This window comes from Macaca fascicularis, chromosome 10, assembly GCF_037993035.2.
Source record: "Macaca fascicularis isolate 582-1 chromosome 10, T2T-MFA8v1.1".
Taxonomy (NCBI): Eukaryota; Metazoa; Chordata; class Mammalia; order Primates; family Cercopithecidae; genus Macaca; species Macaca fascicularis.
This window is the reverse complement of record NC_088384.1, coordinates 6,252,547-6,277,118: the sequence shown is the minus strand read 5'-3', so window position 1 is coordinate 6,277,118 and position 24,572 is coordinate 6,252,547. Positions and strand designations below refer to the sequence as shown.

Below are 24,572 nucleotides of genomic sequence, written 5' to 3'. Positions count from 1 at the left end.
TACCCGGATGGGAAGTGGGAGCCAGTCACAAGCGCACCTAATTTCGGAGAGTGACAAGCACTCTGAAAAGAAAGAACGTAGGGCTGGGGAGGGGACTGGCCAATTTAAGCGGGCAGGAGTCTGTTGGGGGACGGAGACTAGCCTCAGGTCTAGGCCCGTCTTGGGTTGGGGACAGAAGCTGTGCCTAAGTGTGGTGCAGGATGCAACTGCAAAGGAGCGCTTCCGAACGCACTTGATGCTCGCCACGTCCCTGCAAAGTGCTCCCGCCCCCACTCTGTAGATAAGGAAACGCGACGCGCTGCTCGCCGGGCCAGGTGGGGGTGGGACGCTGACTCCCAGCCCAAGGCCTCCCCTGCGCCCCCGATTGCGCCTGCGCTGGAGTCCCCGGGGGCGTGGCCTCCCTGGTGGGCGGGACCGTGACCACCCAGGTGGGCGGTGCCAGTGGCTCTGGCGGCGGGGTTGGGCGCGCGTCCTGGCTCCGCCCTCTCCCGGGGAAGGGCCTCCGGCGGCGGCTTGGCCGTTGGTTTCGGGACGGAACGTTCACGCGGCGGGGGCGGGCGCGCGGGGGAAGGGTTTGCGGCGGCGCCGCTGCCGGCTAACGCGGAGGGGCGCCTGGAGGCGGCGTGGCGTCCGCTCGGGCTCCGACTCCGGTTCTGGCTCTGGCTCTGGCTCTCGCTTCTAGCTCGCGTGCCCGCGCAGTCCCCTCCCCGAGAACCATCCCCTTGCCCCGCCCAGCGTGAGGGGCGCGCGGCCGCCGAGAGACCCCGGAGGCGTAGCCGGCCGCGGAGGTGAAGAGTCGGGAGCGCGAGCTGGGACCAGCGTCTCGGAGGCGCCGCAGGTGAGGGGGCGGGGCGGGCCCGCGGGCATCTTCCTCAGGATCCGCCTCGGCCCCGGGGCCACCCCCAAGACTCCCTCTCAGCTCTTCCCCTGGAGCCCCTGCCCCCGAGACCCCCTCAGGATCCGTCTGCCCCTCCAGGCCCGCGAACCCTGAAACTCCCAAGATTTTCTCTGGACTCCGAGACCCCCTGAGGACCCCGGCCGCTAGTGGGCCCTGAGAACTGTTGGTTCCGGAAACTCTCGAGGTTCCCTTGAGACTTGCTTCCAGCAGCCTCCTCAGAAGCCCCCAGGCCCGGGGCATCTTCCTGGGGGGAGCCGTGGGTCCCAGTGTCCTTAGCCCCGCTAGACCTCGGGCCCCCGTGCCGCCCACCCTGAGGCTCCCTCTCCGACCTGATCTCAGGGCTAGGTGTCTCCAACTTGAGGTCCCTGGACCTGCCGGGCGTGGGTGGAAGTGTTCCTAGGGCTGGTGATAACTTAAGATGGTAACAGCGCGCCCGACGACCACCTCCTAAGCTGCGGTCCCCGCGCCTACAGGTGCAGGGCCGGGTTTAACTTTAAATGCTCTGCTGAGACTCAGGTGACCGCACAGGACAGTCTATAGATCAGGAGACCTGAAGTGGCCGAGGGCGGCTGAACCGGGGAGGGAGTGAGTTAGGGCACATGGGGACGCTTTTAGGTTGTTTACTCCTCTTAATGTTTTCATTTAAGGAACTTTTTTTTTTTTTTTTTTTGAATGCCTGATAGGCTTCAGGAATTGACACTGGAAATAGAGATGACACGGTCCCTGATGTCAGGGCCTAGGGACCCCGGGGCATAAGACAAGTAGGTCGGTTTTACCTGGAGGAAGCTGTGTCGCCGCTGACAGGGAACCCATCTGGGTGGGCATGGGACTCTGGGAAGGGGTGGGATTCTGGGGAAGGAGTGGGTGTTAAGGAGGGCGTTTAGGAGTCGTGGGGAGGAGGTGCTAAGTAGCAGGTGAGCTGATTCTTGAAGGTTGAGCTAGAGAAGTTTGCCAGGGTCGTTCCAGGCAAAGTTCCAGGGGACAGCCAGTATGTCACAAGGCAGAGAGGCTCTGCCATGGCACAGCACACAGTGTTGGAAGGCGGGAGGTGTGGCTGGAGCGCACCTAATGAAGGTGGCGTGGGAGTGAATGCTAACTGCAGAGAACCCAGCTTTGCACCCGGAGGCCCACCGTGCCCTTGGCCCTTTCTTGAACGACTGCCCCTGCCATTGTCCCGAGAAATGATCCAGCTGAGCTGAAGGAAGGTGGGAGGTGGCCGGGGGGAGAAGTGAGGGAAGTGTCTCAGTAGAGACCTGGAATGGGAGAAGCTGGCACTTTCGCAGAGTGCTGGGTTTGAGGTGGGAGCGACAAGGAGGAGGATGTGATTCTGAGAGCCAGTCAGGACCAAAGCATGCCCAGTTTAAGCTGAGTGGAGGGTTTGGTACTTCAAGGGAGTGGGTGACCATTGAAGGGCTTCGGGAGCAGAGGGGCGGGAGTTGGTGTGTTTTTCAAAGATCCATATGGCTGTGCTGGGGAGACTTTTTTGGAGGAAGCAAGACCCTATAAGAGATGGGGGTGACCTGGACCAAGGCGGTGGTAGTGGGGGACTGTGGCTTCCTGGAACAGGGCTAAGCTTCTGAAAGCCCGGGCGCAGAAGACTGGTTCCTCCTCTTTCCTGTCTGAGCCTGGGGACTGAACTTTTAAGTGAGGTTTTTGTCCTATTACCATAGGGCCTGTGGTCGTCTTAGTGCTTCAGGGTGACTGTGTGCATCACCATAGACTAATGACCACACAGGATGCAGTGGGGTAGGGTGAGTAGAGGTTGAGTCTCTGAGGTGGGCCAGGACCATGCTGGGCTAGGAGTCCTGAAGAGAACCCGTGTGTGGAAAAAACACCCAACGTGCTTTTTCTATTCTCTCACTCAACAACAATCAACAGAGTTGTCTTCTGTGACCAAATGTGGGGAGAGGTTTCTCCCTACCACTAAGTGGCCAATCGTTTGTGCAAGAGACGCCAACTGGGTATCTTCCAATTCAGTTCTGACACTGTCTACCTGGAGATAGCATCAAATCCCACAAGTTAAGGGCTCAGTCCCCAAGACTGCCCTCCACCCCTTTGGACACCAGTCACAAGCCTGGGCCTCTGGAACTTCTGATCCATCAGCTTCAAGTTGGGGTTCCCATGACCCTTCCTTAGGTTTGATTAATTTGCCGGTTGCGGTGGCTCATGCCTGTAATCCTAGCACTTTGGGAGGCTGAGGTGGGTGGATCACCTGAGGTCAGAAGTTTGAGACCAGCCTGGCCAACATGGCAGAACCCCATCTCTACTAAAAATACAAAAAATTAGCTGGGCATGGTGGTGCGCACCTGTAATCCCAGCTACTCAGGAGGCTGAGGCACGAGAATCCCTTGAACCTGGAAGGCTGAGGTTGCAGTGAGCAGAGATTGTGACACTGCATTCCAGCCTGGGAGATAGAGCAAGACTTTGTCTCAAAAAAAAAAAAAAAACAAAAACATTGCTGTAGAACAGCTCACAAACACTCATGTTTACTGGTTTGTTATAAAAGATATTGCAAAGGACACAGATGAGAAGATGAATAGGGTGAGGCGTGGGGGATGTGCAGAGCTTTCATGCCCTCCCCGGGTCATACCATCCTCCAAAAACCTCCACATGTTTCTATTTCTCTCTCAGGAAGTTCTCAGAACCCGACCTTTTGGGCCTTTTATGGAGACTTCTAAAGCATGTAGGCATGCTTAATTAAACTGTTGGTCTTTGGTGATCAACAAAATCTTTAGCCCCCTCTTGCCCGGGTTAGTGGGTGGGGCTGAAAGTTCCAAGAATTTAATCCTGCCTTGGTCTTTCTGGTGATAAGCACCCTTCTGAAGCTATCCAGGGCCTGTCTGCGTCAGTCAGCTCATTAGCATACAAAATGACAGCACTTTGGAGATTCCAAGGATTCTAGGAGTAGTAAGACAGGAAACAGGATGAAGACCCAATAGAGATTTCAACAAAATGGAAAGCTGTTGGAGGGGAGACAAGTTCAGATGTGTCAGAAATTTCCCTCTGGCAGCTATGTGGGACTAGAGGACTGGAGGGTCTGGAACTGGAAGCAGGTGCTTTTCAGTGTTAGACATGTCCTGAGGGCCTTTTTTTTTTTTTTTTTTTTTTTTGAGATGGAGTTTCGCTCTTGTCGCCAGGGCTGGAGTGCAATGGTACAGTCTCGGCTCACTGCAACCTCTGCCTGCCAGATTCAAGGAATTCTCCTGCCTCAGCCTCCCAAGTAGCTGGGATTACAGGTGCCCGTCACCTTGCCCAGCTAATTTTTTGTATTTTTAGTAGAGACGGGGTTTCACTATGTTGGCCAGGCTGGTCTCAAATTCCTGATCTCAGGGTGATCCACTCGCCTCGGCCTCCCAAACTGTGGGATTACAGGTGTGAGCCACCGTGCCCAGCCAAGTTGTGAAGGCTTTTAAGACTGTGGCAGACGGGGCCGGGCGGGGTGGCTCAAGCCTGTAATCCCAGCACTTTGGGAGGCCGAGACGGGCGGATCACTAGGTCAGGAGATCGAGACCATCCTGGCTAACACGGTGAAACCCCGTCTCTACTAAAAAATACAAAAAATTAGCCGGGCGAGGTGGCGGGCGCCTGTGGTCCCAGCTACTCGGGAGGCTGAGGCAGGAGAATGGCATAAACCCGGGAGGCGGAGCTTGCAGTGAGCTGAGATCCAGCCACTGTACTCTAGCCTGGGCGACAGAGCCAGACTCAGTCTCAAAAAAAAAAAAAAAAAAAGACTGCATCCGACGGTATGGATTAAACAGATTAGGAAGAAAAATCTACAGGACTTGTTTGTTGAAGTCTTGAGTTAGGTGAGGGAGTGAGAGACTCTGGGATAACTGCACAGTGGAACTTCCTGTGGTAACCCAGATGTAAGGACTGCTGTCCAGTATTCACTGGCTGCTTGTGGCTGCCGACCACCAAAAATATGACTCGTGTGACGGGGCTGTTTAATTTTATTTAATTAGCTTTATTTAATTTTAATTAAATCTAGGCCGCATTCCCCGTCACACATCTCGGGTGCAGTAGGAAGTACACTGTTCCAGGCTTTGTTCTTTTATTCCATTTAAAGCTTCCAGCAACCTTAGGAGGTATAAGATATTCTTTTCTTTGTAGAAAAGGTAAATAGTCTCAGGAATGAGTCCTTGCCCAGGTAGTAAGGATTTCAGCCAGTACTGATTTGTTGGCCAGGCTCTTGCTCCTATGTCCTAACTCCTTCCCCCAAGGAGCCTGCAGCGTCTCCTTGTCAGGAAAATGCCCTCCTCTTGAGTGGTGGCATTGTTCCTCCATGTGGCCCTCCTTATCTGTTCCCACCCCGCCAAGCTAACAGGGACAGTTAGGTGATAAGCACACTGTCCCGGGGCTGGTCTTTTTCCTGAGGCTGCTCTGCCTACTGCCTCATCTGTCTGCCTAATGGGAACTCTTTCAGCATTTCTGGGGAACGAAAAACTATAGAAAACAAAGCTCTGTGCCTTATTTGTAACAATTTGGTGGTACAGAGGTAGAAATGAGTGCCTTAAAGTGTTGGGGTCACAGTGGACCAGACAATGCCCGGGCCAGTGGGAAGAATATGGGACATGAGCCAGGAGTTACTCTATAGCTTGTTCCCAGCCCCGTGGGGGAAGTTGACGAAGTCACTGCTTCTCAGTCTCAATTTTCACTTCTGAAAAATTAGGGCATTTGGTTTCATGTAACCTTTAAGATCCTGCCCGCTCTGAAATTCTGTCATTTTAAATTTTGTTGAAGGTTTACCTTCTAGAACACGTCTTACGTATCCTTTCGAGGTGGGGTAAAGGCAGGTGGGTCCATAAGCCCCTGGCCTCTGCCTTGGCATGTTTTAACATTGGCTTGTTAAGTAACACATTTATTTGAGTTAATGTGTCCCATCTGGTGGACAAACTGTATGTAAAACGTTGAATGTTTTAGTGGATGGCAGAGTTCCCTGTAAAATATCAGGTATATTTGTTTGCCATTTCAAGCTGCACTGATGTTAGGAGGGAAGGCGCAAGAATATGTAACACACAACTTGGGGCCGGCCTGTTGGAAAGGTTCGGTGCTGGCCTTGGCCAGGTTGTGGGTCATAGTCACCACCTCATTGGGTTACTGAGAGGGTTAACTGAGATAGTGCGTTAAAACGCTTAGCATTTTCCCTTGAATCTCTATTAAGGGCTGAAAAAGTGGCAGTAATTAATGTTGCTCTTTGAATTAATTTGTGACCAAGTTAAACTAAATTTGAATTAGATTGTTTTTCTAGTGATAGGTTTTGCTGTTTTCCTGTATGTCCAAGCAGCTCTGTTTGGTGGGACTGGTTTCAGGAATCCAATTAACTTATTTCCATCGTTACAAAATAAGACATTTTTTCCATTAAGTTCAACGGAATAAAAAGTGATTGGTTAAGTGGAGTGCGTTCAGATTAAGGGTTCGTATTTTCTGTAAATTGAAGAAAATAACTCATCCTGAAGATCCCTTATTATTAGTAATGGCTGAAATTAAGTTTTACCAGAACCATGATTACATTGAAAGTAGTTGTGGTGACTGCTTTGGAAAAGTGCTGGCGTGAGGCGGTTGAGTAACAGATTGTGCGCTTTATTGAGCACCTTTCAGGTATGCGTCTCCCTTGCAAGTCTGCAGCAGTCCAGTCGGTCCTGTGCATGTTGGAATCCCCATTTAAGAGACAGGTTTAGAGAAACAGGTTTAGAGAGGTCTACCTGGCTGGGGAAAGGGTGGCGTCTCCTTGTCTCCAGGTCCTGTGTTTTCTCCACCTTAGTCCTAATGCTGCTTCAGGTGGAGTTGTTGTGGTTTCGAGACTAAGCCTCTCCTTTGCAGTTCCAGAAGCTTAATTTTTTGCCCATTTGTGCCTTGTTTCCAGTGCAGGTGAACCTAGTCATGCTAATCACACTCACCTGTCAGCTAGGTCGCAGATGATTCATTTGTGGTTGGAAATATGACTGCCACATGTGCTTGAAGACTGTTGCTCAGTTGCTCGGTGATTTTTTTTTTTTTTTTGAGATGGAGTCTTGCTCTGTTGCCCAGTGTGGAGTGCAGTGGCACGATCTCGGCTCACTGCAACCTCTGCCTTCCGGGTTCAAGCGATTCTCCTGTGTTAGCCTCCAGAGTAGCTGGGATTACAGGTGCGCACCACCACACCCGGCTAATTTTTGTATTTTTATTAGAGACACAGTTTTACCATGTTGACCAGGCTGGCCTCGAACTCCTGACTTCAGGTGATTCGGCCGCCTTGGCCTCCCAAAGTGCTGGGATTACAGGTGTGAGCCTCCACACCCAGCCTTGCTCAGTGATTTCTGCTGCCACACTCTTCCGCCTCTCCCAAGCCTACATGGGAGACCTGATTGCTGTGAAAAAGGAAGTTTGTGGGAATCGTATCCAGAATGAAGGGAGAGGAGGATATTAATGAGCAGGGTCTGGCCATTGAGCTTCCATGGCATGCAGTCATCTGTCATGCTGAGGGTCATGCTGGGAAGGGCTTGCTTGAAGGCTCCCCATCTTCCAGACCTGCCTTGGTATAGTCAGAATGCAGTGGATAGATTCTGGCCTCCTTTAAGGACATTCCAGTCCTTAAAATCCACCCTGGCTACACAGATGAAATTTAGTATTTCCAAGCCTCTTGTCTCCTGTCAGTAGCACATTTATAAATGGTTTCTTAGTGTGAGGCACTTTTGTAACAGTGGCAGTAGTAATATTGGAACTAATAGCCTACTGTGTTGCTGGGCTTTGCTCTAAGGGCTCAACATAAATCAACTCATTTGTAGTCACAGCGACTTTGTCTGACTTTCTTTGCAAATTCTGCGTTCATTTTTTTATCACTCTGTGGGTTGACTACAGGTGAGTTAAAGGTCAGCATTCGGAAACTTTGCCGAATAAACGTGATACCACTCCTGTGTGAGATGGATGTAGTTTGAGCATATGTTTACTCTGAGTCCCTCTTGCTTCATTGTAATCAGATGCTGCTTGAACACTCTTTATCTCCCTGCTTTTTGAAACTGCTCAAAGCCCATGTGATCATCTGTTTATAGAAAGAAATTAAGCTTGGCTGGGTGCAGTGGCTCACACCTGTAATCCTAGCACTTTGGGAGGCTGAGGCAGGTGGATCGCTTGAGGTCAGGAGTTCGAGACTAGCCTCTGACCAACATGGTGAAACCTGTCTCTACTAAAAAACCACAAACTTATCCGGGCATGGTGGCGTGTGCCTGTAATCCCAGCTACTTGGAAGGCTGAGGCAGGAGAATTGCTTGAACCCGGGAGGTGGAGGTTGCAGTGAGCTGAGATTGTGCCATTGCACTCTAGCCTGGGCAACAAGAGCGAGACTCCGTCTCAAAAAAAAAAAAAAAAAAAGTTTTCTTAAAGGATACTTTTGAGGATCCCACAATCTTGACACTTCCAGTTGATGGTTGTGCTTGTTAAGTGAAAATATAGCTTGTAATGGAAAGCGAGTAAGGTTTTTTTGTTATGCCACTTTTAATCATTACAGTTCTTGACACACATTCCCCTCTCCCCACAGACTGTCGTGATGTTGGTTCATTCGTCTGTCTGCTCTGTTTTCTTTGGCACTCTGGGCTTCTCCCTGTCCCACCAGGGTTTAGACAGCCACAGCCTATTTGCTAGCTCAGCGCCAGGCCCAGGCCCAGGTCCCGGCCCAGCAGGTTCTTCTGCCAGGCTCGCTGGGGTCACTCATACAGTTGTGGCCCAGGGCAGCCTTGCTTTTGTGTTGGTGGATGGTACCTCGGCTGCCCACCGAGTGGCAGGGCAGAGTTCCACTGGGACAGGCTCTGTGGTAAAGGGTGTGTCAGACTTGTACTTGCTTCCCATTATCCCATTTGCTGATATCTCAGTGGCCCGAAAGTCATGTGGCTAAGCCTGGAGTCTGTGAGGGGCTGTAGAAGGGTGTGGCTGCCAGCAGGCATGAGAGGGGCGGGGCCATTAACATCTTCCTACAGTAGGGTTGTGAGGTACTTTGTTTTACTGCCTGTAAATAACAAGTTCGATTTTGGTAGCTTATATTTTGCATTGAACTCTGTTTGATGAACGTTTATGTAGTGCTGGATGCCAGGGATTGAAGAATACGACCGTCTCTAGCTACTCTGTGCTAGTTTATAAAATGCTAGTGATCTCAAGTTCTAAGCAGATAGCATCCTGGTAAGACTTTGGCTTTGGATTAAAAAAGACAGGAACTGCTTATAAGAATCTCTGCTGGGGCCAGATTTTGCTTTCAGAAATGCTGATAGGTCCTTGAAAAAAGAGAAGGGTTGCTATGATGACTTGGCTCTGGGCCTGCAAACCATGCTGACGACATAGTCACCAAGGAAACCAAGAGATGCAGCGTCTGAAAGGCCTCCAAAGGGTTTTGTTACTGTTGTCTAGGATCTGATTGGCTTAGATGGTGTCTGGATGGGAGCAGAACCCTGGAGCTTGCTGTCCTGCTGAAACTTCGAGGACCTGGTGCTGAGTGCTTTGGAGATCACCTTACTTGGATTTTGATTTAAAAACAAGGGGGAGATTTAGGGTAATTTCTAGGTTATTGTGAGATTTGACTCTGATGTTTATGCTGCTGTAAAACAGGAAATGAGGTAATGTCTTTAAACATGTAGTGTGATAATGAACTGTAAATGTCTAAATATGGGCAACTGTGCAGTTGAGGTTGCAGAGTTACTGTGTTGAGTTTTTATATAATTGGGTACTTCCCATCTGCCTATTGAGGTTGAACTCTGTGTGGTTCTGTTTGAAATACTGTCTGAGGAGCCAGTACCAGACTTGCAGTTCAGGCTGAGAGAGAGGTTTGGAGCACTTAAGCCAGCCACAAACCACCCAGGAGTGCAAGCTGTGGCCTGTTATGTAAGTGTTAGGAATAGTGATACCTTGTTCTTTTGGGAAACTTTGAAATCACTTAATTTCGGAGTTAAATATAGCCTCAAAAGTTTAATTTGTTCATACTGTTTTTGAAGATGTGTAAATGCAATATTTAGGTTTTGAATTTGTAACCATAATCGCATATATATGGAGAATCAAAAGCAGTTGAACAGTAGTTGAAAGAACTAGAGGTAGATTTTGAAAGTTCTTTACTGTGGTAACAGTTTTGGGCATGTGGGTTTTTTAGGTCACTGGTTGACCAGTATGTGTTTAAAAAGTATTCTAAAATGTCATGTACAGAAGGCTGAGCTAAACAAGCCCTTCTCATAGACAGGGAGGAGTAACTATTTGGAAGCGATGTGGATGATTTTGGGGGGGCAGGAGTGGGGGCACTTGGATTAGTCAGCTGATGAGCCCTATTATCGTCCCCTTCCAAATAGGATTGAACAGGAGTGGCTCCTGAGTCCTGCCCCGCAGCAGGAGGCCAGGAAGGGAAGTGCCGGGCAGCCTCCTCCACAGGCCAGAGCCTGAGCTGTTGGACTCAGCAGTTCCAACTTTCAGAGCACTTTCATACAGAGGCCTGAGCTTTCCAAACTCAGCGCATTAGCAAGAATCCATGTTTTATAGTTGGTAAAACTGAGGATTGGTGAACAGTTAAATCAGTCATTGAAATCTCAGGGATGGGGTCCAGAGTTGCTTATATTATTAACATATGGTGGAGGGATTCTGTTACACAGTGGAGAAACTCAACATTTGTTACTTTCCTTAGAAAGTATCTAGTAGATTAAAAAAACAAAAACGATGAGTTTGATGATTGGTGTTAACTCCTCGGTGGGAAGAAGGGTCAGTGTTAGGGCCTGGACTGCCAGCCTTTCCCTGGGGCAGGTCACAGGCATCCGTGAGCCTGGCTTTCTTTGCCTGTGGACTGTGGTTTCTTGGCATTTGGGGGAAGGTCGCAGACATGTTTGGGAGTTGATGGAAGCTGTGAACTCTCCCTGGGAAAATGTATGCATGGACTTAGGCAGTTGTGTACATTTTCAGGGAATAACCAGGATCCCATTTAGCTCTGCGATCTAATGATGCTTATGGACTGATTAAGCCTTGTTTCCTTACCCTGGAAAATTACTTTTGATGGCCTGATTCTAGTGGCGGGGTGTGTGTGTGCGAGTGAAGAGTACACATGTGAAAAAGTGATTTTTCAGCCAGTCGCCGTGGATCACACCTGTAATCCCAGCACTTTGGGAGGCCGGGGCAGGCGGATCATGAGGTCAAAGATCGAGACCATCCTGGCTAACATGGTGAAATCCCATCTCTATTAAAAATACAAAAAATAGCCGGATGTGGTGGTGTGGGCCTGTGCCACTGCACTCCAGCCTGGCGACAGAGCGAGACTCCGTCTTAAAAAAAAAAAAAAGATAATTTTTCTTTTTCTTCCTTTCTTTCTTCTTTTCTTCTTCTTCTCCTCCTCCTCCTCCTTCTCCTCCTTCTCCTTCTCCTCCTCCTTCTCCTTCTTCTCCTTTTTTTCTTTTTCTTTTAAGACAGGGTCTCACTCTGCGGCCCAGGCTGGAGTGCAGTGGCACACTCGTGGTTCACTGCAGCCTCAGCCTCCTGGGCTCAGGTGATTTTACCATTTGGCCTTCCAAGTAGCTGGGGCTACAGATGAGCACCACCATGTTTGGCTAATTTTTGTACTTTTTGTAGAGATAGGGTTTCCCCATGATGTTGCCCAGGCTGGACTTGAACTTCTGGGCTCAAGGGATCCTCCCGCCGCAGCCTCCCAAAGTGCTGGGATTACAGATGTGAGCCACCGTACTCTGCCGAAGTAATTTTCAGTCAGTGCTGATTCGGATGTGGCAAAGCAAGCCCCGACGCGTTCTGCTGACCACTTTTCTGGAAAGCGGTTTGGTAGTGTGTGCTAAGATACTTTACAGTGTTCATACTCTCTAACTCAGCAGTTCTTCTCAGAAATCTCTCCTAAATAAGTAATTTCACAATATACGGGCTTTGTGCACCAAGTTGGTCGTCAGAGTGTTATACTGACGTTCTGCATGAGAGATGTGTCAGTAAGACACATACATGTACATTACACTTACATTTATGAATAGTTTTTAATAACATAAGGGAGATATATTTATTTTAATGCATGAAAGAGTAGGATATGCACTGTGTTCTCAAATGATGTCAACACTTTTGTTTGTTTATTTATTTTTGAGACGGAGTCTTGCGCTGTTGCCCAGGCTGGAGTGCAGTGGCGTGATCTTAGCTCACTGCAACCTCCACCTCCTGGGTTCAAGATATTCTCCTGCCTCAGCCTCCCTTGTAAACAATTTTAAAAGAGAGTAGAGAGAATATATAAATGTTAACAGTTAATGCTCAGAGGCCATAGGATTAGAGGCAAAACTTTATTTTTCTGTCTTTTTCCTTGCTTACAGTAGGTATTATTTCTAGAATTGGGGTAAAATGTGATTTTGGAAAATTTTTATTTTTTATTTTTGAAACGAGGTCTCACTCTTGCCCAGGCTGGAGTGGCGTGACATGGCCACAGCTCCTTGCAGTCTCGATCTCCCAGGCTCAGGCGACCCACCCACCTCAGCCTTCCTAGTAGCTGGGACTACAGGCATGCACCACCATGCCTGGCAAATTTTTAAAAATTTTTTATAGAGACAGGATCTTGCTGTATTGCCCAGGCCGATCTTGAACTCCTGAGCTCAAGCAGTCCGCTTTGGCCTCCCAAAATGCTGGGATTACAAGCTGGGATTACCACATCTGGTCTGATTTTGGAAAAACTAAGGAATATGGAGATAGCTTGGTGATAGAGACCCAGATGGTTTGGGATTTCTATTTTTATATAAGGTAAGAATTGGCTTTTTACTTGGATGACTTCTTTCGACTGGATTTCAGTAAGGCTGAGGGGAGGACTGGTGCCTTGGAGCGGGTGCTGATGCTGAGAAAGGGCCATGCTCCAGCCCAGTGCTGTGCGCCTTAGAGCACTCGTTGGCTTCCTCTGCAAAACCACCTTTGGCTTCGCTTTGTTGTGCTGGTTACTACTGTGTTTTGCTTCTGTGATAAGTCATCTGTGTTCATGTGCACTGGAAATTCTTCTAGAGCGGTGTCCCAAGAGACAGCGAAACCCCCAGCCTGGAGCCCACGGGGCCCACCCCTCCATCTGCGCCTGTGTGTGCGTTTTCCAACAGCGAGAGTCCAGCTAGCCTGATGAGTCACGTGAGACGAGGAATGGTGGCTTAGGAAACATTTTGGATGTGTGTCATTTGCATATGACATTTTTCAGATATTCTAATTTAAATAAAGATCGAGGACCTTCGATTTTAATTCTAGCCTTAACTCTCTTCCAGGGTACAAATAAAAACTTTGACCTGGGAAATAGAAGTCATTTCTGACTAATTTTTCCCTTCAGAATTCACAGATGGATTCAGTGGAGAAGACAACAAATAGAAGTGAACAAAAATCCAGGTAATTAAAGACAGCTCTGCCTTCAAGCAGCTTCACTGACTTCATCTGGCATCTGTCGGGAGTCTGCGTACCTGTTCTTTAGTACCTGCAAAGGCCAAAGTGAAATGGAAATACTGGGGCATGAGGGAACCTTGAGGGCCATTTTCCACCCTTGACTTCAATGTAAGGAACATTCCAGTAGGCAGTTTTCTGCCCAGTCTCCAAACCAAGCAACATGTCATTAGAGGGGTCACGTCTAGAACTGGCAGTGTCAGGCTTCCTCAGAAAGAACTCTTTGACTACAGATGGACAGCAGGCTGTGTTTGCTGTAAAGTGAAGCACGATAAAGAGGCACTTACTGTAGAATGGTTTGGGAATGGTGGGCGGCAGAAAACCAGCATTTGCCAGTAACTTTCTTATCCGTCACTGCAAGGAAGGGTCATTTTGTCATCATCATTTGTGTTCATAAGCTGTGTGCAGCTTCAAAGGAATGAAAATTGCTGAACTTCTGTTTCACAAATATGTATCACTTAAATATGAGCTTAACACTGGGCAACTTAAGATGCATGAGACACAGCTGTCCCACATCCTTTAAGGAATAAGGGTAGAACGTGAAATAAATACATGGAGAAGGATACACAGGCTGACTCCCCGCAGTGTAAGAGGGGACTCTGGGTGTGTGTGTGTGTGTACAGCACAAGGCCTGAACTCACAGAGAGTTCCAGACTTTGTGTTTGCAATGTTTCCGCTTTGACTTTCGTTCTCTCGCTTCCTTGTTTTCAAGTAGAAAGTTTTTAAAAAGCCTCATCCGGAAACAGCCTCAGGAGCTGCTCCTGGTTATTGGGACTGGTGTCAGTGCAGCAGTGGCCCCGGGAATCCCTGCCCTTTGCTCGTGGAGAAGCTGCATCGAGGCCGTCATTGAGGCTGCAGAGCAGCTGGAGGTGCTGCACCCCGGAGACGTCGCCGACTTCCGGAGGAAAGTGACAAAGGACCGGGACCTGTTGGTTGTCGCCCATGATCTGATCCGGAAGATGTCACCTGTAAGTGTCAGACAAGTACCTCTGGTTTCTTGGGGACAGCTTGGTTCTGCACCAGGCTGGATGAGTCTGTGAACCTAATGTTAAACTCTGCAGGCCTAACGCGTTCAGTGTTCAGCAGAGTCAGGCTGATGAGCCAGAAATCCTTGAGTCCATTGGAGTGTCGTCTTTTAAAATTGAGGGAATGCCAGGCACAGTGCAGTGTGGGGCTCCTAAAGTAACTCCTATTAAATAGAGCCTGACTGTGTGAGCTGGTCTCAGGGAGATGGTCCAGCTGCACTCAGTATGAACCTTGGGATTGTATGTTCACTTAGTAAAGGGATATCCCTTAGGCATGTTTGGTGTAAGCAGGCCGGCCATATTTCTTCAGATGACAAGTGCTTCCTAGAAAACATTTGAAGATGGGAGAAGTTCCAGCTTCTTTGTCTGCGGTGGAGATGATCTAGTCGAGAGGAGAAGCACTGATGATGCAGGAGCTATTCCTGAGTGAGGCCCTGGGGCCGATGGGTCTGGTGCAGGGGGAGGTGCGGCAGGCCATTGTTGTCCCAGGTCAGCCCAGGTGTGGGCATAAAGGCTGGGAAGCTGGACCCTGGCTGGGGCTCTTGGCAGGTGCTGTCTTCTTCTACTCTTGTATTTACTGAAGAGGCACAGTCACCATCTGAGAGGAGGAGATGTTGGAGGTTTGAACAGAGGAGAGAGCAGGGAAAAGAGAGCTGGTCACCAAGGAGAGTGGAGAGTTGAGGTTGACTGTGAAAAGAGACCTTAAACCACATGGCTTCATGTGAGCACCTTTATACTTCCCACCTGGAGACCCGGGTGGGCAGCCCGAGGAGAAAACGGTGGCTGGGCAGGGCTCCTCTTTGCTGGCTCTGCCACCCTCAGCAGGCAGCTTCTGTCTGGTGCTCTGTGGGCAGCTGTAAATGGCATGCGTGCGCAGGGAGTGCGTGCAGGAGGGAAGCGCGGGGAGGGGAGGAAGTGAGGGCTTCAAGGGCCGCCACCGAAGTCACATACACCACTTCTGTTTCATCTCATTGGCCAGTTTTACCTAGGGCTGCACCTAGCTTTGCCAGAGCTTGAGGAGTGTTTTTAGTTAGGTGACTCTGCCACACGTGGATGTTTTTTTAATAAGGGACAACTCTCATCACAGGCCAGGAGTTGGAAATTTATGGCCTTGTTTGGGCCTGGTTTTACAAATGAGGTTCTGACAGGCAGCCACACCCTTTCATTTACTATAGTATGTGGCTGCTTTCATGCCTCCAGGCCGAGGTGAGTAGTTAAAAGAGAGACTTTATGGCCCACAAGACCTAAAATAGTTCCTCTCTGGCTCTTACAGACAACTTTTGCTCACCCTTCCTAGGAAGGAGAAGGGAGGAGTTGAAGGGAGGGCAGGGAAGGGTAGTGGGGTTGCTGGGCAGCTCTGAGGGCCCTCATTGTCCTTCACGTGAAGAGAGGCCGTTTGTCTAGAATGAGAATCGTTTGTCTTGAAAACAGATAGTTGAGCGTCATTCAGCTCTTCTGCTCACTTTTGCGTGTTTTTGAAAACCTCCATCAGGAAGTGTTGAGGTGAGGCCGTCGACACAGCTGTGTTGAGAGTTGGAGAACAGGCACGGAGGAAGCCGAGAGTTGGTTGCATCAGGAATTCCAGCAATGCCAGAGAAGGGCGAGGGGCTTGCAAGTGTATTTGGGGAAGTTGTAGTGATCCATTGTAGACTCTAAGCTGCTCAATGGAAGAAGGCAGGACAGCAGGGCAGCCAGTGACTGGTCGGTGGTAGTGGGGTCAGTAGCTCACGGGCCTCAGTGGGCTTGAAGTTTCCCTGGGAGCCAAGTGCTAGAGAGGTGGGCAGATGGGAGTGGTTGGACAGGGGAAGCTGGCCCAGAGGTTCTGGAAAGGATCCAGGTCTTGGTGATGATGAGGCCTGGGGGGCCGTGGTGTGGATGGCTGAGATGGGCCAGGACCATGGGAGAAGAGTGATGGGTGGAATTTAGAGGCCATGATCCCAGGAAGAATCATCCAAGTGGACGTGAGAATCACCCCAAATTACGACAGCACAGCTGGAGAGACTCCAGGGAGCCTGGAGCCAAGCCCTCACCTTCATCCGTGCAGGGAGTGCAGAGGAGCCCCCCGGGAGGGATCTCAGGGATGCGCAGAGCCAGGTCTCGGGTCGGGGAGAAGGTGAGTCTTCCCAGGAGAGGATGGAGATGTGGGGCTGGCTGACGGCAGACCCACTGGGGGCAGTGGGAGGGTTTGCGGGGGTGGGAGAGTCAGAAGGGCTGAGGCCATGAGTGGGAACCTGTGAGTCTTGGGTTTCTTGTGCCGGCCAAGCAACACGAACAGGCCCAGAGGGCGAGGGGAGGGATTGTGATGCCCAGGTGCCGAGGCAGAGGGTGATAGTGAGGCTGGGAGCCAGGCAGGGGGGACCCCGTGTCCTCCCAAGCCAGCCCCTGCCCCGCCTCTCTGTCCCCTCCAGCAAAGCTCTGCAGCATGGTTGCTGCATCTGCTGTTGCCAGCCCTTCTTTTTTCTCTTGAAGCCATGCCAGCCAGGCTTTGGCTCTCAAGGCCCCTTGGAGGCAGCTCCTGTCAAGGCCACCGGTGATCACTGAGGCTGCCTCTGGAGGCCAGGCCTCAGTCCTGATCCTCTTGTGTCTCTCAGAGTATATGCAGCACTACGGGCCGGGTGTGCTGGCTCATGCCTGTAATTCCAGCACTTTGGGAGGCCAAGGTGGGCGGATCACTTGAGGGCAGGAGTTCAAGATGAGCCTGGGCAACATGGCGAGACCTCGTCTGTACAACAAATAAAAAAAATTTTAGGCCGGGTACAGTGGCTCACGCCTGTAATCCCACAACTTTGTGAGGCTGAGGCAGATGGATCATCTGAGGTCAGGAGTTTGAGACCAGCCTGGCCAACATGGTGAAACCCCATCTCTACTAAAAATAAAAAATTAGCTGGGTGTGGTGGTGCACACCTGTAGTCCCAGCAACTTGGGAGGCTGAGGCAGGAGAATCGGGAGGGGAGGTTGCAGTGAGCCAAGATCACGCCACTGCACTCCATCCTGGGTGACAGAGCAAGACTGTTTCAAAAAAAAAAAAAAATTAAAAAATTAACTAGGTGTTACGGCGTGCACCTGTAGTCACAGCTACTTGGAAGGCTGAGGTGGGAGGATCACTTGAGCCTGGGAGATCAAGGCTGCAGTGAGCTGTGATCGTGCCACTCACTGCACTCCAGCCTGGGTGACAGAGTGAGACTCTCTCAAAACATAAAATAATAAAATGAAAAATGAAATAATATAAAAGAGGAAATTATTATTATTAGTTTTAAATAGGGTGAGCTGGGTGTGGCAGTGGCACCTGTGGCCCTAGCTACTTGGGAGGCTTAGGTGGGAAGCTCGCTTGGGCCCAGGAGTTGGAGGCTGCAGTGAGCCATCCTGGTACCACTGTGCTCCAGCCTGGACAACAGTGCAAGGCCCTATCTCAAAAAAAAAAAAAAAAAAAAGAAAAGAAACACTGCCTCCCACCTCACTGAAGGTGCCATGAAGACACGCTGTTTCATATGCCACCGAGAAAGAGAAAACTGGGACTCTGCAGGGAAAGCCAGAGTCTTTACCGTGGTCTTCAAGACCCAGGTCATCTGCTTCTGCTGCCGACCCTTCCCCTCACTCCTCTCCTGCCTCAGTGGCCTCTTGCTGACCTGGGATGTACCTGAGCCATTACCTCAGTGCTGTGGCCCTTGCTCTTCCCTCTGCTTAGAACATTTTCCATGAGCCCTCACCTCCTCAGGGCCCTGTTCAGATGCCCTCTTCTCAGAGAGGCTTCCCTAGTGCCTTGGTCCTGTCTACTCTCCCCCGACAGCGCCTGCCCCGTCTCTGCTGTGCTTTCCCATGGCAGCGTCACCGGTGGCGTGCTACACGTGTGCGTTGCCTGCCCCCTGCTCTGGAGTTTCAGTGCACTCTGTGAAGCCAGATTTTCTTTGTTTTCAGCTGCTGTATCTCTGGCACCCAGAACATGGCCTGCTTAGCTGCTCAGTAGTTAAGAGCTGATGTTTTTGTAACTGTCATTCCACCTTTTTGTAGCGCACAGGCGACACCAAGCCCAACTTCTTCCAGGACTGCCTGATGGAGGTGTTTGACAACCTGGAGCAGCACATCCAGAACCCTCTGGTGCTGCAGTCGATCCTCCGCCTGATGGACAGGGGCACCATGGTCCTGACCACCAACTACGACAACCTGCTGGAGATCTTTGGGCAGCAGCAGAGCAAGCCCATGGAGTCTCTGGACCTGAAGGACAAGACCAAGGTACGGGCTGGGGCTGCGGGCAGCCACCGGTGTGGGAGCTCTGTGGTTAGGAGCAGCTTTCACTCATAGCAGTGAATTAATAATGAAGTAGCCAGGCGTGGTGGTGCCTGCCCGCAGTCCCAGCTACTGGGGACGCCAAGGTGGGAGGATTGCTTGAGCCCAGGAGTTCCAGACTGAAATGAGCTGTGATCATGCCACTTATTCCAGCCTGGGTGACAGAGCGAGACCCTTTCTCTTAAAAAAAAAAGTAGGAATGGGAGGTGGCACACTGGCATCCTCCGGGATACTGTGCTCCATCGGAAAACAAGACGCTAGGACGTAAAAGGCTGAGCCGGCCTCCGCAGGGCAGCTGGGAACTGATGGGGCAGTGTTGCGTGCATCTTAAGACTTCTCTTTCCTGCTCTTATTTTGTGTTTTCAGAGACAGGGTCTTGCCCTGTCACGCAGGCTGGAGTGCGGTGGCACAATCATAACTCATACTGCACAGCAGCTTTGAACTTGCGGCTCAAGTAATCCTCCTGCCTCAGCCTCCCAGAGGGCTGGGGTGACAGGTGTAAGCCACCAGCTCTGCCCAACTTGCTCTTATTTTCTTTATGTGTTCTGTCCTGTAGGTATGTAAGCGTTTCTCATCTGCATTTATTCATTATGGTCATTTGAGGAAATGTGGACAGTAAAGAAAATAATAAAGAAAAGCAAAATCAGCCACAGTCCTATTACTGTGAATTTTTTTTAAACAAATTGCGATTGTAATATATGCAAAGATTTAATCCTGATTTTTTTCCTTTATATTATGGACTGTGATTATATTATAATTATATTAATATTATAAACTATATTACTATGTTCCTGTCATTAAGCATTTTTAAAAAGCATGATTTAAATGGCAATAAGATTATAATACTAAATTAAAATTGTTATCCTGCCTCTGTTGTTAGCGTATTAGGCCATTCTTACACTGCTATATAGGAAATACCCGAGGCCGGGTGTGGTGGCTCACGCCTGTAATCCCAGCACTTTGGGAGGCCAAGGCAGGTGGATCCCTTCAGGTCCAAGAGGTCGAGACCAGCCTGGCCAACATGGCAAAACCCCATCTCTACTAAAAATACAAAAATTAGCCAGGCATGGTGGCACGCACTTGCAATCCCAGCTACTCAGGAGGCTGAGGCAGGAGAATAGCTTGAACTGGGAGGCAGAGGTTGCAGTGAGCTGAGATCACTGCACTCCAGCCTGGGCAACAGAGTGAGACCCTGTCTCACAAAACAAAAGAAAAACAAAAAATTCCTGAGACTGGGTAATATATAAAGAAAAGAGCTGTAATTGGCTCACAGTTCCACAGCTGTCTAGGAAGCACAGCAGCGTCTGCTTCCGGGGAGGCCTCAGGAAGTTTCCAGGAGTGGCGGAAGGCAAAGTGGGAGCAGGCATGTCACATGGCAACAGAGAGAGTGGCAGGGGGGAGGTGCCACATGCTTTTAAGTGACCAGATTTCTCAAGAAGTCACTATCACGAAGATGGCAGCAAGCCATGAGGGATGATCCTGCCTCATGATCCAAGCACCTCCTGCCAGGCCCCACCTCCAGCACTGGGATCACAATGCAACATGAGACTTGGGTGGGGACAAAGGTCCAAACTGTATCAGTTAGCATGTATTTACAGTTACAAATAACACTACAGGGTCCTCATACTTTTATGTCCTATTTTCAAGGTCAATTCCTATAAGAGCTTTATGGTCAAAAGGTATGAATATTTTAAAGACTGATGATGTAAATTACCAAACTGTTTTCCAGAACGGGTGCCAGTTACACTCCTGGTAGCGGCTGTGTGTGGGCGTGTCCATTTCCTGTATCTTGCCAACACATGGTGTTATTAAAAAACAAAATGAAATATGCTTTGTCCATTTGATAGCTGAAAATTTTCAACATTGATTTCTTCTGTTACTAAAGGTTGAGCATAGTTTCACGTGACTATTGATATTTCTTTTGTGACACACTTGCGACTTTTCTGGGTCTGCTTATGTTATTCATAACTAACACTGCTGCCTGTGTTGTCTGGGCTGCCTTGTGAGGGAAGGCCCTGGCCCCGCTCTGTGTACGAAGAAACTGAATTACGCAGAGATGATGTCTCCTCCAGACGTCAGTGTCCGTGTGAGGGCTGGGCTCGGCTACAGCCCCTGGTCCCCTTCTGCACGGGGTGGTGGACGCAGGGGCAGGGCCGCCTGAGGGGAACGGGCAGGACCAAGGCACCCATTCCTGCCGGCAGTGCCATGAGGTGGACACCTGCTCTCTGTGTCTCAGCCACACGGTCCCCACTGCTGAGGCTTGCTGTTGGAAACAGACAGACAGTTGCATAAACAGAACTGCCAGCTGGCTACCGCCCAGTGATAGCAGCAGGGCTGTGGGTGTCTGTGTCCCTTCCGCCTGCTGCTGCACGGGCCCCGGGTGCAGACAACTTGACAGTGACCTGATGGGTATCTTTATCAGGTCCTGTGTTCTGTATCTTGAACTGAAAGGAATGTACTTAGCTATCTGATAAACACTTTTCCCCATATATATATATATATATATATTTTTTTTTTTTTTTTTTTTTTTTCCTGGGTGTGTAGAATACAGAAATAGCAGTAATTAAAATATAACATATAACGTAGAAGTGAAAGTCCCCATAACCCAACTAAAGTAATCATTCTTAACAGTTTGCTGTAATCTCAAGTGTTAAAGACATTTTCTATGTAACTGTCTTTAAATAAGTTCCTTTTTCCCCCCCCCTGCAAGACGGGGTCTGACTTTGTTGCCCAGGCTGGTCTTGAGCTCCTGAGCTCAAGTCTTGGCCTTGGCCTGAGTAGCTGGGATTATAGGCATGAGCCACCACGCCCAGCTAAAGAAGCTCTTTTGCTATCACGGAACCCGCATGACTGGCACTTAACAGCCGATCTTCTCTCAGGTTTGACAGGCGTAACTGTACTGTCGTAGGACGGGAATAACTAGGGCTCACAGCCGAGTTTCTCTTAGGTTTTGAAGGTGTAATTGTAAAGTGAAGCGTCTCTCTGATTCTTTCCAAGATAAGTTTAAAAACTATGGATCCAATTTCAGTATTTTCTTCTCTCTGTTTGAAACAGTTTGAGGATATGTTTGTCTTGGCTTGATGTTTGGTAGGTCCTTGAGTGGGCAAGAGGGCACATCAAGTACGGCGTCCTCCACATTCACGGCCTCTACACGGACCCCTGCGGGATGGTGCTGGACCCATCGGGGTATAAAGACGTCACTCAAGACGCAGAAGTCATGGTACGGCCCGTCCTAATTAGCATCGGTGCGTCCTCTGGGGGATTCCTGGTGGCCACTGGCCATTGGCTGCAGTCGAGTAGCTTCGCAGGCTCCAGGCGTCTGTGCCCTTCAGGTCGGCCCTTCACACAGTTGCTGAGAGAGGGGCCCCATCTCTTGTCCTCATCTGTGTCTCTGGGATCCTGCATGGTGCCTCCATGTTGAGTAGATGCTTGGCGAACATTCGTTGGAGGAAGGAATCCATGATTGCTTTAAAAGCATAGATCTGCCCTTACCCTTTCCAGGAGCCCCAGCCATTTGGTAATTCTCACCTGCCCAGGTGTACAGTGGAACTCCTCAGCATGACATACAGGGCCCCGTGCAGTCTAGAATGTTGTCCTTATTCTTCCGGGCATCTTCTAGTCTGAAATTCTCTGCTCTCCTTCCTGTAGTTGCAAAGCTTCATTCTTGGCCTGGTGTAGTGGCTCATGCCTGTAATCCCAGCGCTTTGGTAGGCCAAGGCAGGAGGATCGCTTGAGTCCGGGAGGGAGAGGCTGCAGTGAGCTGGGATCACACCACTGTACTCCAGCCTGGGCAACAGAGCGATACTTCATTTCTAAAAATAAAAAATAAAAGTAAATAAAACTTCATTCTCTGTGAGGTTTTTATTTTTCTTCTTAAATAGACAGGGTCTTGCTCTGTGGGCCAGACCGAAGTGCAGTGGCATGATTAAAGCTCACTGCTTCCTTGAACTCCTGGGCCCAAGGATCCTCCTGCCTTAGTCTCCCGAGTAGGTGGGACTGCAGGTGTGCGCCCCCACGCCCGGCTGTGAGGTCTTCTTGATGCCCTCGAATGAAGTGTGGAAAAGCTGTGCTTCTGTTAATCGCTGAGAGACTTGGTGTCTGTGGATTCACCCGCAGGCACACAGCTAGGTGCCCTGTTCCTCAGTGCTCAGCGCTGGGCTCGCGTCATGCCGTGACAGGTGTCAGCAGGATGAGTGACGAGGCAGATGCTTTTCAGTTACATCATTAATACTGCTTGGTTATAAGAAATGCCTGTGCTGAGATTGAGCCTCTCTGAGATATTTGGTTAGCTGAATTGGTGATTCCCTCCTGCCTGCCTAAGTGACCCCACGCAATCTGCTTTCTCTTTGCCCACCCGACCCCGTCAGTCACGGTCACTGATGCCCTCCCCAGCCCTGCCCTCATTTGTAAAACCACCCCTGCAAGAATTCCCACATACGACCCACTGAGGCCAACGTTAATTTCAGGGTGTTTTATGTGTGTAATTCTGAACTGAAAACATTTACTGTCCTCATTTGATGTTTTTTAGTAATTTAAAATTGTACCCAGTTTGAGAAAATTTGAGTTTGGTGACTTCCCTGGTGAGTGTGCGGAGTGGGCTGGCCTTGCTGTAAGGGGCGTGTGCACTGCCACCCACCTCGGCCAAGACCAGTTACCCTGGCTTAGGTGGGGACAGGCAGGCTCAGCCCGTGGTCTTTGCCGCCACGGGCTGCTGCTGTGAGGTGACCTGAGTGCCATGTCAGGAGAGGATACTGTCCTTCTAACTGTGTTCCTCAGTGTGGCCCTGGGAACGCCTGTCAGGGAGCAGTGATTTAAAAGCACACACATGTGACTCAGAGCAGTGATGTAAAAGCACAGGGATGTGACTTGGTTAGTCGTAAGCTCTTGCCGTCTTTCAAATGAGCACCCAATTTCTCTGTTGGCCTTTTCTAGGAAGTCCTCCAGAACTTATACCGCACGAAGTCCTTTCTGTTTGTGGGCTGTGGAGAGACCCTTCGTGATCAGATATTCCAGGCCCTCTTTCTTTACTCCGTGCCGAATAAGGTGGATTTGGAGCACTACATGCTGGTGCTGAAGGAGAATGAAGACCATTTCTTTAAGCATCAGGCAGATATGCTTCTGCACGGAATCAAAGTTGTATCCTACGGGGACTGTTTTGACCATTTTCCAGGATATGTGCAAGACCTTGCCACTCACATCTGCAAACAGCAAAGCCCAGGTATGGGATCTGGCTTCACTTTCCTTTTTCTTTTTTCTTTTTTTTTTTTTTGAGATGGAGTCTCGCTCTTGTTGCCCAGGCTGGAGTGCAGTGGCGCCATCTTGGCTCACCACAACCTCCACCTCCCGGGTTCAAGGGATTCTCCTGCCTCAGCCCCCCGAGTAGCTGGGATTACAGGCATGTGCCACCACGCCCGGCTAGTTTTGTATTTTTAGTAGAGACGGGGTTTCACCATGCTGGTCAGGCTAGTCTCGCCCTCCTGAAGTGCTGGGATTCCAGGCGTGAGCCGCCGCACCTGGCTGCCTTCGCTTTTCAAGTACGAAACTCACAGGGCTCTTCCAGTTGTTGCTCTCTCTCTCTTTTTGATGTAATTCACGTATCCAGAAAATTCACCAATCTTCCAGTTATTATTTTTAAAAACTGCATCTGTAATTTAAAATGAGAAGATTGGAGTAATTGGTGTCCTAGTGACAGTCTGTAACTAGAACTTTAACTTCAGGCTGGATGTGGTGGCTCATGCCTGTCATCCCAGTTTTTTGGGAGGCCAAGGCAGGAGGATTGCTTGAGCCCAGGAGTTTAAGACCAGCCTGGGCAACATAGGGAGACCTGGTCTCTACAAAAATGTTTTAAAAAATTAGCTGGGTTTGGGCTGGGCACGGTGGCTCACGCCTGTAATCTCAGCTCTTTGGGAGGCTGAGGCGGGTGGATCACGAGGCCAGGAGATTGAGACCATCCTGGCTTACTCGGTGAAACTCCGTATCTACTA

General features: G+C 49.8%; 1 protein-coding gene across 21 annotated transcripts in view; it reads left to right on the top strand.

Moving 5' to 3' along the window:
- The first annotated feature begins 528 nt into the window (after positions 1-528).
- The window catches only part of FAM118A (family with sequence similarity 118 member A), a 32,473-nt gene continuing 8,429 nt past the window's right edge, over positions 529-24,572 (top strand). For 4 of the 21 annotated variants that reach the window (XM_074003553.1, XM_074003549.1, XM_015457069.3 and 1 more), the window contains exons 1-6: positions 529-838; positions 13,173-13,228; positions 13,995-14,247; positions 18,313-18,534; positions 21,680-21,808; positions 23,521-23,806. In XM_074003553.1, coding sequence (XP_073859654.1) covers positions 13,182-13,228; positions 13,995-14,247; positions 18,313-18,534; positions 21,680-21,808; positions 23,521-23,806 — 937 coding nt within the window. In that variant the 5' untranslated portion in view covers positions 529-838; positions 13,173-13,181. Of the gene's footprint in view, positions 839-9,604; positions 9,743-13,110; positions 13,229-13,991; positions 14,248-18,312; positions 18,535-21,679; positions 21,834-22,236; positions 22,435-23,520; positions 23,807-24,572 lie in introns of those variants that run through there. The other 17 variants (XM_015457070.3, XM_065522003.1, XM_015457068.3 and 14 more) reach the window with 10 other exon arrangements.